General features: G+C 43.4%; 1 protein-coding gene across 2 annotated transcripts in view; it reads left to right on the top strand.

Annotated features, from left to right (window-relative positions):
• The first annotated feature begins 1,119 nt into the window (after positions 1 to 1,119).
• Ube2g1 (ubiquitin conjugating enzyme E2 G1) overlaps positions 1,120 to 13,873 on the top strand; it is an 82,746-nt gene continuing 69,992 nt past the window's right edge. Inside the window, exon 1 of one of the 2 annotated variants that reach the window (XR_007595462.1) lies at positions 1,120 to 2,238. Coding sequence is in view for 1 of the 2 variants with exons in the window: in XM_050162466.1 (XP_050018423.1) it covers positions 2,193 to 2,238 (46 nt within the window). In the remaining variant the exon portion in view is untranslated. The remainder of the gene's footprint in view (positions 2,239 to 13,873) is intronic. The other variant, XM_050162466.1, reaches the window with a different exon arrangement.

Raw genomic sequence — 13,873 nt, 5'->3', positions numbered from 1 at the left:
GGTTACACTTAAGAAGACAAATGTGGCCTGGCAGTGGTGGTGCATGCTTTTAATCCCAACACCCGGGAGGCAGAGGCAGGCAGATTCTGTGAGTTCAAGACAGAGCAAGTTCCAGGACAGTTAAGGCTGTTACAGAGTAACCCTCCCTCAAAACAAACAAACAAACAAAAACAAAAAACAAAACGACAGATGTCTCTTCTCTCTTAGACGTAGAATCTAAATTTCAATACAAACTGAAAGTAGACTGAAGGTATAAGAGGAAGGGAACCAGTGGGAGAGGGCTGTGGGACAAGGTAATTAAGAACGTGTGTGAACATGAGCAAAGTACATGTATGAAAGTGTCATAATGAAACGCATTGTTCAAAAGGATAGGGGCTGGGGAGATCATCAAGGATCATGAACACTCTCTGCCTTTGAGAGGACACAGAGGACAGCACCCACATTTACAATCCTGCAACTGCAGTTCCAGGGCATTTGATGCCTTCTCCTGAGTTTTGGGCACCAGGTGCCCACACAGTGCACATAAACTCACACAGGCTCATACACAGACACATTAAAACAAACAAACAAACAAACAAACAAACAGTCCTTGAAAACAAGACCCAGCAGGGTGTGGAGGTGAATGCCTTGCAGTGGGAGGTGGACCTCTGGGTTTGAGGCCAGCCTGTCTGCAGAGCAGTAACAGAACATCCAGGGCTACCCAGAAAAACCTTGCCTCAACCAAACTCCGAAATCATAAAATTGGCTTAGTCCGTAAATTGGTAGTATTCACTCAATGCTTATTTGTTCCCTTGGTCTGGTGGGACAGTGCTATAGGGAGGTAAGCCAGGGTCTTGTGCCTGCTAGTGCTTTAATTTTTATAACACACCTGCTGGAATCTGCTTCTCTTGTTCATTTTACTTGGAGCTCACCGAAGCTGCAGGCCTTTATGGGTAGAAATGTAGTTGCTTTCCTATGCAGAGTTTTTGTTTTCTACAGTCCAGGTACAGGGAACTAAGGATTAAACAAACATTTAGTGAAAGAACAAACAAAATTGACTGTCATTGTTATTTTTCCTTCCCCTTTCTTCGTTGACTCTTTATTGCTACGGCGTTGACAGCACAAGACTTCGAAACGGGGAAGATTAAATACAGCTGGATAAGGTTTATTTTTCCTAACCTTGGATTTCACACTTGGACTTTACATAGTAGGTGCCTTTCTAGACAATTTCTATTATGGATTCCATCCCCAGGCGAAGACAGTATCATTCTGTAGTGAGGGCGGAGTCTTCTCCCAATTCCCCTGCTTCAGTCTCAGTGTTGGTATTACAGGTATAAAGCACCCACTCAATTAACCGTGTATCAAGATTGTGCTAATCACAACTCCACACTGTGCTCAGTCTTACTAATTGTTTATTTAAACGTTCTCTGCTATGAGATTCGGAACATTTTATATCAAGGATAATTCTGTGCATTCTTTATGAATTATCACCATGCTTAAAATGGGGCACACCAGTCCTAAATTCGGCTTTGTAACAATGTCTAATTCGCACACCTCGTATATGTAGTGCTAGATGGCTGCTGGGTGCCCGCTAACAACTCGACATCTGCCCCTCTGGTCCCGTCGCTCAGACCTCCTACTGACATCAGGAGGCAGCGTCCTGACCCTTCGCGACCTCTTTGTCATGGCGTCCGCGGGGCGTCTACCAGCCGAGGCTTCCGCAGTTAGGCGGGCGTGGACCTTCCCAAGATGGCCGGGCTGAGCCCACGGCGCGCGGTGGGCGGGGTTCCGCCGCTGGAGGCGGGGCAGCAGGGCCGAGGGGTCGGGCTAGCAGGCGTGCGGCTTCCGAAGTAGGCAGGCTCAGCGCGCTTGCGCGGAGCGGCCCTGCGCGCAGTGAGGCAGTGGCGGGGGAAGGCACCGGTGGGGCCGACGGGCGGGCTGAGGAGGGAAGCGGGCGAGCGAAGTCCCAGTGCGCGCCGCGGCGGCCCGGGTATCCTCCCCTTCCGGGCGTGAGGCGCTGAGAGGAAAGCGGAGCGGAGCCGACTCGCATCGGCAGCTAGGTGCTTCTCCTGTCGCCCCAGACCGGCCTCCCGCGGCTTCGGCGCTCCAGTCGCGGGGCCCGGGTTCCTCAACACACCTAGCCTCAGCCGCCGTCAGAGCTTGTCCGCAGTTCCTCGAAGCCCCGGCGGCAGCCCGGGCTCTTGGCGGGGAGGATGACGGAGCTGCAGTCGGCGCTGCTACTGCGAAGACAGCTGGCAGGTGAGCGGTGGGGCGCCGGGCCGCGATCGCAGGCTGACGAGCCCCTCGCCTCCCCTCGCCCGCTCGGAGGCCGCGAGGGTGGGAGCCCGTGGGTCTCGGCCGGTCGGCCGGCGACTCTGCTGGCCCGGCTCCGGAGGGTGTTGGGGGCGGGGACGCGCCCCAGCCTCGCCCTCGGACGGGCCGGGCGCCCAGGGCGGCTGCCCCCTCCCCCATGGAGCTGGGGCGTTGCGGGGGAGGGGCGTGGGTCCCGGCCGGGCCGACCCTCCCCGAGGGGCGGATCCCGGGCTCAGGTGCGGCGGAGGCCGCGGGACCTCAGGGACCCCGGGGAGTGTGCGGGCCCCGCGCCACTGCGAGTCCGAGTCCCGGAGAGGGGAGGCGCGCCAAACTTCTGGCCCGGCGGCGCGGGGTCCGCGGAGTTAGGGCGGACAACAAAAGCGACGGCCGGGTGGCCAGGGTGCTGGCGCGGGGCGTCGAGGGCTCGGCGGGGTGCGCGACTCCGCTTCGCCTGCCTCCGCCTGGCACGAACTCGGGGCTGCGCCGCCCGTCTGGGGGAGGGTGGGCGCGGGTGCCGAGGAGAGCCGCTCGCTGGCCGGCCGGGGCTTTGTGCTCGGCGCGGCTCCTGCTCCCGCGCAGGCCCGCAGCCACAGGGCTGTGGCCCGCCTCAGGTTCTGGCCAGGGCGGCGGCTGAGTGCCTCCCCCGTGGAGTCTCTGTCCCCCTCCCCCATTGTCCCGGCCTCCGGCCGTTTGCGGCTTCCAGGTTGACTTTTTAGGGGGTTGGCTCCTACTCTGCTAGGACTGTGTGAGGGGAGCATGCGCGCTGGAGGTGTACGTGTGCGGAGTGGAGGGGGGAGAGGAGGGAGGAGGCGGGTTGGTGGCTTCACAATGCCGCCCCACGTGCTGCCAGATTTAAAGAGAAATGAACCGGTAGTTACCCCTGCGGTCCAGCGCCAAGCGTGTGCCTTGCTTGGGTCCGGGCGATCTTACCCCTCCTCAACCTGTAGCCGGTCCCCCCCCCCCTTTCCCTGCCCTCCTCTAACCAAGCGTTGAGAGATAGATGAAATAGATTTCTGTGAGTTTGAGGTGTCAAATCACCTTTATGTCTTCTTAAGGAAAAGGTCGACAAGGGCTGGTACAGATTGTATAATTATGTTTATTATTAGACCATGAGCTAGCAGGTTTGGATTAAAATTCTAGATGGGACAGTGATTTTGAAGTGAATGGAAAAGTTATACCGGTCAGAAATACTTTGTTCGAAAGAAGTGAAATAATTTATTTTACTTAAAAGTATCCTTTTACTGTGGTCTTTTCCTCCCTTTATTTTGTTTTGGGAGAAGGAATGAAGAGTTTACTCTCCTTAAGAATTTTTTATCACAGGCAGGCGGATCTTTGAATTTGAGGCCTTCCTGGTCTACAGTTGTGAATCCCAGCACAGCCAGGGCTATTTAGAGAAACCCTGTCTCAAAAACAACAAAACACAATTAAAAAAAAAAACTTTATCTGAATACGTTTTTATTATGTAGCAAATCATTAAGTAGACAGAACTAAGTATTAAAACAGAAGTGTTATATAATGGAAATGACAAACATCTTTAAAAGTGCAAAAGATTTTAACAGTACTACTATATTAAAAAAAAAAACAAAACCACTACCCTGGCCGACAGTGGTGAAGCCTGCTTTAATACCAACACCCTGGCGGCAGAGGCAGGCGGACCTCCAAGTTCAAGGTCAGCCTGGTCTACAGAGTGAGTTCCCAGACAGCCAGGGCTACACAGAGAAAACGTGTCTTGAAAAACCAAACCAAAACTAATGCCCATTTGTAAATATAGCCTTTTGGGGGGGGGGGGCAGTGTTTCTCTATGGAGCCCTTGGCTGTCCTGGAACTCGTAGATCTTTCTTGTTTCCCAAGTGCTGGGATTTGTATCCTTTGTCAGCACAGTAGGCTCATGTCCCTTTTCTTTCTTCACAAAAATAATAGACAAAACATTTTTAAGGTTCTTAACCAATGGTTGATTTTTCTTATGAGGTATCCTAAAATATATTGCAAGAGAGAATAGAACATGATTAACTTTTCAGGCTTTCTTATAAAGTTACCTAGTTGTAAATTACTATTTACAATTATTTTGCTTTCTTGACTAGAGACAATGTAATAATAAAGTCATTTTTTTAGGGATTTTAATTAACTTGTTCAAAATGTATGGAACAAGGTTTGTTAGTTGAAATGTGAAAATATTAGATTTATTTAGTACCTAAAATAAAGGTGCTTATCAAGATGCTTTACTTTAGTAGCAATTTATAAATGAGTTTTCTAGTATCACTTGAAAATAATAAAGAATGGTAAAATGTAATCTCTTGAAATCAGTGAACTTATAAGATTTGATAATAAATGCCTTAAAAATATTAAAATACACTGAGTAGGTAATACAAACGTGTTAAATGTTCTCAGCCCTAGAATTTCAACATTGGCTGCATTTGTTGAGCCAGTAGTCTGCCAGTAATAAAAGATTTTGATTTATTACCTGGGAGAATTTATCCTGTAATGAAGAACTTTGTTCTTCAGTAGTTTAGCAGAACTCTGGGTTACAGAATTTTTCGCCTCTGGTACCTTTAGGGCAATTGTTGGCTGTGCAGGGTTTTACCTGTGCAGTGAAGGTTACAGCATTTCTGTTCTGTACCCATTAGATACTAGTAGTAGTGCATACCCTCATTTGTGATAGTGAAAAATGTATCTGTTGCTGAAAGTCCCCTGAGACAAAGTCATTGGATTATGGTGTTTCACCATTTTGGCTATTGGGAAAGCCAGTTAAGAGCACCTTATACACACTCATGAAATTGGATAGCTTGTGTATTTCTTTGTGATATTATTAGGTTATGACTTACTCCCTTGCGGATTTAGTTAGTGGCAGTTTTCTGTGATTTATTACATTAAACACCAAGAAGTCCCTCAGTACAATAGACTAATTAAAAAGATTTTAAAGGTATAAATGTGGGGTTAAAATAGAGTACAGAGCCTGGCATGGTGGCATAATGTCTTTAATCTCAGCACTTGGGAATGAGTTCAAGGCCACCCAGGTCTACATAGATCCGGGACAACCAGGGCTACATAGACACTGTCTTAAAAACAAAATGACTAGAGAGATGGTTCAGAGGTCCTGAGTTCAATTCCCATGGTGGCTCACAACCACCTATAATGAGAACTGGTACCCCATCTGTCATGCAGGAATACATGCAGGCAGAACACTGTATACATAATAAATAAATATTAAAAAAATAAACCAAACCAAAACAACAACAAAATGCAGAGTACAAGAATTAACCATTTTTCCTTCTGACCAAGAGTCCTCTTAGGTTTTAGAGATTATTTTTTACATTTTGAGACAATGACCTGCTTTGTAATTCAAGGTGACTTTAAAACACCTGACCTTCCTACTTCTACCTCCTTAGTCCAGGTTACAGGCTTCTATCCCAGTTATAGAGGTGATGCACTTAATGGCTTCTTTGCTGAGGACTGGCATGTACCAGCCACTGTGTTGAATATTTTACGCATTATCTTATTTAATCCTTCCTGAAAGAAAACGGAGGCTAGTGAGGTTAAATAACTTGCTGAAGGTCAAATGAATGCTGCTAAGGGAATTGCTAGAGCCAGGGCCTTCTTATTTTATAGACTTCTTGTTTTCAGCTGGGTAAATTGCTCCCTGGGGAACAGTACTTGACACAGTCAATGAGGTAGAATTTTACCTTATTAAATTTTTTTATGTGCATGGGTATTTGACTGCATGTATGTATGTTTGTGCACTACATTTATGCCTTGTGCGTACTTGGTGCCAGAAGAGGACATCAGGCCTGCTAGAACTGGCATTATAGATAAATGTGAGCTGACTAGGTTCTCTGGAAGAGTAGCCAGTTCTGTTACCTGCTGAGTCATCTATTCACTCCCTTGAAGTAGAAATTAAGAATCAATTGTCATGTGTGATGATGTATTCCTTTAATCCCAGTATTTTTGAGGCAGAGGCAGATGAATCTTTGAATTCAAGGCTACACAGTGAGATCCTTTCCAACATGAAATACTGTCTTATTGTCTATACTGTATTGTTTTCCATTTTAGTAAAACGTATAAAATGACACATAAAATCTTAAGTGCTGGAGATGGCTCAAGGTTTAAGAATATTGACTGTTCTTCCAGAGGACCTGGGTTTGATTCCCAGCACCCATAGAGGATAGCAACTGTCTGTAATTCCTGTTCTAAGGGTATGATGCCCTCTTTTGGGTTCTGTGGGCATTAGTCACACACAGACATACATGAAGGTAAAAATTTCATATCCATAAAATGAAAATAAATCTTAAGCTAGGTAGGTTTAGTGTAAATCCCAGATTTGGGAGAGAGCCTATGGCAGGAATTTGTTGGCAGTCTGTCTCAAAACACAACAAAATGAACAAGCCAAAAATTTATTCATCCATTTATTTATTTATTTAATTTTGAAAGAGTCTCATGTAGCCCAGGCTGTATCCTATAATGACTTGAACTTCTGATCCTATAAGTTTTCATTATGTGACTGCCTGGATTAGTTAATACGTCATCAGCCAGGTTTTATGCTGTCCCGAATATTGAAAATAGAACTGCACTCTAGGCAAGTACTTTACCAGCTGAGCTATGTCTCTACATCCTACTTTTCCTCCATTTCATAGATATTCTAAAAGAGGAAGAATCCTCTTTTATGCAGTAACAAAATATTTGGGCTTTTATAATAGAAGTTTCAATGGTGTATGTTAAAAGTAATCTGAAAATTTCTATACCCTTTGGTTTCTTGCTAAGAACATTGTCATGTCAGATTTTGTGTGAGGAGCCAGTGAAAATGGAGAGTTTTCTGGCCTCGTTTTAGTTTGTATTTGTTGATATGGCTCAGGAATCCAGTGAGCGTCTTTATTCATTTATTTATTTTTCTTTATTTTGTGGTGCTAGAGATTGAACCTAGCTAAATGCTAGCTACCCTTCTGAGCCACCCTCTAAGCCCAAGAATTTCGTTCTGGAGGCAGTTTCTCTGTGTAGCCCTGGCTGTCCTGGAACTCACTCTGTAGACCTGGTTGGCCTCTAACTCAAGAGATCCACCTGTGTCTGTCTCCCAAATATTGGGACTAAAGGTATGCACCACTACCACTGCCCATCTTCTAAGAATCTAATTTTAAAAACAGTGCTTCAGTGATCATGAAACTGCTGGTTCTGAGCCACATTTAGTTCCCTAAATCATTTTTGCTCCTGGAGGATTTCCTGTAGGTATCCAGTTTCTCATTTTGGGCTATTTTGTCTTATCAATAGCCCCAAGTGTTAATTTAGGCTATTCAAAGAGTACTGAAAAAGCAGGTTATAATGGCACATACTTAATCCTACCACTTCAGCAAGTGTTTTGGATCAAGTTTAAAAAGAAAGATCCCACATGTTTAGAAATGGGAGAAAAGTTTACAATTAAACTACTGATTGTTCAAGTACTAGGGGAGTTTTCTTTTATTATTATTATTATTATTATTATTATTGTTTTTGAGACAGGCTTTTACATAGGCTAGGCTGGACTTAAATTTGCTATGTGGACAGGAATGACCTTAAGTTTCTAAACTTACTGTTTTTTCTTCCTGACTGCTAGTTATGCAGATACATGGTTTTATTCAGTGCTAGGGATCCTACTTAGGATTTTGTGTATGTTAGACAAACACTACCAATTCAGCTACATCCTAGCCAGACTTGGGAGTTTCATTTTGTTTGGGTGGTTTTTAAAATTATTTATTTGTATTTTATGTACATTGATACTTTGCTTGCATATATTGTCCGTGTGAAGGTACTAGATTCCCTAGAATTGAACCTGGGTCCTCTGGAAGAACAGCCAGTGCTTTTAACCTTTGAGCCATCGCTCTCTCTCCCTCTCCCTCTTCCTCTCCAGGATCAAGAGCACTGTCTGCTCTTCCAGGGGTTATACTTAGCTTGTCAGGCTTGTCTGGCAAGTGCTTTTATCCACTGATAGATACCTTTCTCTGTTGAAATATGGAGCGGCGGGGCTGCGTCCCCAACACCCCGGCCGCTTGGCTAGCTCATGCCCGAAATAACAACACACAAACTGTATTCATTTAAGAACTGCTTGGCCCATGAACTCTAGCCCTTACAGGCTAATTCTCGCACCTGGACTAGCCCATTTCTAATAATCTGTGTAAGCACCCCAAGGTGCGCTTACCGGGAAGATTCTAGCCTCTGTCCATCCTGGGAGAGTTGAGCATGGCGTCTCTGCTCCAGCAGAGCTGTCGGGTCTCTCCGGGAGCCGAGCAGAGTCTGACCTCACTTCCTCTTCCGCCCAGAATCCTATTCTGTTTCCTCCTCCCATCTATCTTTTAACCTATCAGGTCCAAGGAGTTCCTGTATTGCTTAACCAATGAAATCAACAGATTGATATATGACACTCCCACATCATTCTCTAACCCCGGGGAACAGCAGTTCTCAACCTGTGAGTTGTGACCCCTTTGGGGGTTGTTGAATTATCCTTTCACATCTGAAAATTCAGATATTTATGATTCATAACAGTAGCAAAGTTCTAGTTATGAAGTAGCAACAACAAAAATTTTATGGTTGGGGGTCACCACAACATGAGGAACTGTATTCAAGGGTCACGGTATTAGGAAGTTTGAGAACCACTGCCCTCTGTAAGATACATTTGACAAAAGCCAATGTATAAGAAACTGAACTGTACAGTAAGACTAATACATTTAGAAAACAAGTAAAAGATAGACATTTCATTGAAGAAGGATACACAGATGGCAAATAGGCAAATGAAAAGATGTTTGATATCAGTAAATGTTAGAGAAATGTAAATTGAAAGCACAATAAAATATTGCTATATAACCATTAGAATAGCTTAAATTAAGATGTATGTAGAAAAATTCATCAAATGTTGACAGAAAGCAAGATTTTTCATATATTACTGTTGGGAATATGGAATGGTGCAATCATAAAAAATCTTTTTTAAGTTCTTTTTCCTTTTCTTCCCTCCTTCCCAGTCTCTCTTGTCTGTCTGTCTATTTAGATATTTATTTATTTGTAGGCAGGGTTTCTCTGTAGCTCTGGAGCCTATCCTGGAAATCACTATATAGACCAGACTGGCCTCGAACTCACAGAGATCAGCTTGTCTCTGCTTCCTGAGTGCTGGGATTAAAGTATGTTCCACCACTGCTTGGCTTTCAGTCTCTTATGCCAGGGTAGCCAAGGATGACCTTCAGTCTCTGATTCTCCTATCTTCACCTCCCAAGTGCTGGGATTGTATGCTTGTGTCGCTACACAAAAAGTATTTTATTTTCTTTCATTGGCAAGACAGATTGATCCTTGTAGCCATTTTAAAGCTTAAATTTTAAATTACATTTGTTTGTGTGTGTGGGCACATGTGCCATGGTATGCTTGTGGAGGTCAGAGGATTCTCTTATCTCCCATCATACAGGTCTTCCAGATCAAACTGAGATCCATTGAGTCATCCTGCTGGCTCCTAGTCTAATATTTATTTTGCTCTCACTTCCACCCTTTGCTCTTTCTTTCACCACATTGAAAACATTTTTTAAATACATTTATTTATTTATTTATTTATTTATTTATTTATTTATTATGTATACAATATTCTGTCTGTGTGTATGCCTGCAGGCCAGAAGAAGGCACCAGACCCCATTACAGATGGTTGTGAGCCACCATGTGGTTGCTGGAAATTGAACTCAAGACCTTTGGAAGAGCAGGCAATGCTCTTAACCAATGAGCCATCTCTCTAGCCCCCATTGCAAACATTTTAAAGTATGCAGTTTGTTAGTTTAAGTCAATTCATTTTAGTAAAACACATTTAGAATTTTTTTGTCTTCCAAGATTTTCATTTAATATACTCCTTTTCCATTATTTTCCTTGCTTTTCTGTGAATCTGATACTTGAGTTACGTCTGTATAAGTAGAAATCATACTATATTTTGATGTAGGAGGGTCATCTGTCTATGTGTTACTTTCATTGGTTAATAAAGAAACTGCCTTGGCTTTTTGATAGGGCAGAAAGTTAGGTAGGCAGAGTAGACAAAACAGGTTGCTGGGAGAAAGAAAGCAGAGTCAAGCAGACGCCATGATTCTCCGACCCGAGACTGACATAGGTTAGACTCATCCTGGTAAGCCGCCACCTCATGGTGCTACACAGATGATTAAAAATGGGTTAATCAAGATGTGAAAGTTAGCCAATAAGATTTTAAAACTAATGGGCCAAGCAGTGTTTAAATGAATACAGTTTCTATGTAATTATTTCGGGTGTAAAGCTAGCCAGGATGAAAAGTAGCTCATGCTCCTATTTACAACAATATTTGTCTTTTTATCACTTGGCATGATATCCTTGGGGTTTATTCATGTTGTACAGTATAACGTGACTTCTTTTTCTCCTTCCTTCCTTCCTTCCTTCCTTCCTTCCTTCCTTCCTTCCTTCCTTCCTTCCTTCCTTCTGTTTGTCTTTTGTTTTATGAGACAGGGATTCACTGTGTACCCCTGACTGTCCTAGAACTCTGTAGACCAGGTTGTCCTCGAACTCAGAGATCTGCCTGCCTCTACCTCCTGAATGCTGGGATTAAAGGCATGAACTACTACTATGCCCTGACTTGTTTCCACCTCTTGCTCTTGTGATTAGTGCAACTGTGAATATGTTTATGCAAATACTTCAAGACTCTGCTTTCATTTCTTTTGGATATGTACCCACAAATATGTTTCTGTTTTGTTTTATTTTACTTTATTTTATTTTTTTTGGAACAGGTCTTCACTGTATAGCTTTTAGCTGGCCTAGAACTCACCATGTATACCAGGTTGATCTTGAACTCAAAGACATCTGTCTCTGCCTCTCAAGTGCTGGCATTAAAGATATGCACTATATTAACGAGTTGTTAAAATTTTAATTTGCTTTATTTATTTTTGAAGAATGTAGGTTTTCAGTAAAGTTGAGCAGTACTATTTCTTATGCTTCCTTTCCTAGGAATAAAGAGGTTCTTCCATGTTCTGCATCATCTACCAGAAGAATGTAATTAACATTTGTTATTGAGTAGCTTACAAGTGGTGGTTCACGTAGTTCATAAGACTAGATGTCACAAGTAGTTCCAGCCTGTACTGGAGTCCAGGATTCCTAGAAAGCTGCTGGTTTTGAGTCTATGTTGGAACCTTGAAGAATAGGTTTTAATGCCAGTGAAGGAATCCTTCTAAAACAGGATAGATGAAGTTGCAGTGAGCAAGCAGGCACAAAGCAAAAGCTTTTTCTTCCAAGGCAAAAAGCAAAAACTTTCTTCTTCTGTGTCCTTTTATGTGATCTCCTACAGGCTGCCACAAGAAGGTGTGCTCTAGATTTATAGTGGATCTTCCCACTTCAAATGATCAAATCCGGAAAACACTCCTAAGCATACTGGTGTTTTAGTTGATTTCAGATGTAATTAAGTTGATAACCAAGATTAGCCATCATAGGTCCACCCTTTGATTCCTAGACTCATGTATCCTAACTTTGAGAAAAATATTAGCCATATATTAGATGCTGATTCTAAGCATATGTTGTCTTCAGGAGAACCCTGGCCCTGTAGTGTACTTTAAAGGGCCATTCTAAGCTGGGCCGAAGTGGCACATGCCTTTAATCCCAGTACTGAGGAGACAGAGGCAGGCAGGGCTCAATGACAAGGCTAACCTGATCTACAGAGTTAGTTCCAGGACAGCCAGTACTATTGCACAGAGAAACCCTGTCTCGAAAAACAAAACAAAACAAGGCCATTCTGCTGTTTCACCAGGTCAGCTGTTCAGTATGGTGAAAAACATGGTAAGAAGCAGTGAATTACATGAGCATACGCCCGATGTCAAACTTCTCTGGTTTGAGGTGAGCTTCTTGGTCAGAAGCAATGCTATATAGAATTTCACGAGGGTAGTAAAATTCTGTAAGTTCATGGATGGTAGTTTTGACAGAAACATATGCAGAAAAGACAAATCTAAAACCAAAGTAAGTATTTCAGTAAGGACAAAGCATTGCCCTTTTCACAATGGAGTTTACTACTTGGTTGCTGGCTGGTTGCCCAGGGTACTAATGTCATATTGGGCTTAGTGTTAGTCTCTGCTGCTGGCAGATCTGTCACTGAGCCATAGCTGGAGCTAGGTGCAGCCTCAGTTGCTGTAGAATATCCTGGATTAAAGGGGTCATGGAGAGAAGTTAAGGCTTGTCTACTATGTGGCAGAGTTAGTCCCTGACAAGAACCCAGAAGAGGGTATTGGTGAAAGTGCAACACAGTTACAGTGAACATGCCAGTGTTTTGGAGATGCTGTACTGTGAGATGACCAGGAAAGCTCAGACTGTAGAGGTACCTAGTCTGAGCCTATAAGAAAAACTGTGTGCTGTGGATGACTGAGCTGAGCAAGTGCTGCTGCCAAGTTACTTTGAAGTTCAGGTTCAGAGGATCCTGAGTAGGTCCCAGACATTAAGCACTGACTCTTTACACTGTTGGGCTTTGGTTTTGCTTTGATTTGAATGTAACTGCCCTTGTTCTGACCTCTTTGAGTAAGAAAGTATGCAACTTATTTTTTATTTTTATATTTTATAGAAGCCTACAGTTAAGATATTTTGAAGTATTTAGATACTTCGGATATTTAAAGAGATTGAATTTTTAAAGTTTGAGGTTTTTTAAAAATTTGTTTTGTTTTTGAGACAGGGATTCTGGAACTTGTTCTGTAGGTAGACCAGGCTGGCCTTGATCTCAGAGAGATTTGCCTGCCTCTGCCTCCAGAGTGCTGGTATTAAAGACTTGTGCCACCCACCACTGCTTGACTCATTTTGATTTTTGAAACTGGCTATATAATCTATACTTATCTGGGATTTGTTTGTATCCCATGTTGCCTTCAAGCTCGTGATCCTTCAGTATTAGCCACCCAAGTGCTGAGACTACAGGTATGTGTCACCTTGCCCCTCTTCAGCTTTTTCTATCCTCACATAATGGAAAGAGAGGATGACACTCCACCTTGGAAGAGGGATATTTGCTAACATTCAATTTTTTTTTTTTAGTTTTTCAATACGGTTTCTCTGTGTGGCCCTGGCTGTCCTGGAACTCACTCTGTCTGTAGACCAGGCAGGCTGGGAACAAAGATCCACCTGTCTTTACTTTCAGAGTGCTGGGATTAAAGGCCTATGCCACCACCACCAGGCAGAATTCTTCTATAAGGAAGATTTCAGTCTTCCCACTTAGTTGTTTACTTAATTATTTATATGTATGGGTTTGAATATTTTATTTTATAGTTTGGGATATTAAGACTTTTCCAGGAATTGATAGAGTTGGGCCTTATTGTGGAGGATTGGCAAATTTTAAATCTTGCTCTTTTTATCCATATTACCCGCATCTGATGGTCTTTTGTCATTATATTGCTTAGACTCCTTCCACTTCTATTTTCCAGATAGAAAATTTTTTTAAATATTGATTTATTTATTATGTATACAATATTCTGTCTGTGTGTATGCCTGCAGGCCAGAAGAGGGCACCAGACCCATTACAGATGGTTGTGAGCCACCACGTGGTTTCTGGGAATCGAACTCAGGACCTTTGGAAGAGCAGTGCTCTTAACCTCTGAGCCGTCTCTCAAGGCCC

The sequence above is a fragment of the Alexandromys fortis genome, unplaced genomic scaffold, assembly GCF_014885135.2.
Source record: "Alexandromys fortis isolate MF-2015 unplaced genomic scaffold, M_Fortis_MF-2015_v1.1 scaffold_84, whole genome shotgun sequence".
NCBI lineage: Eukaryota > Metazoa > Chordata > Mammalia > Rodentia > Cricetidae > Alexandromys > Alexandromys fortis.
Note: the sequence above shows the minus strand (reverse complement) of the source record. Positions and strands in the feature narration are given on the sequence as shown.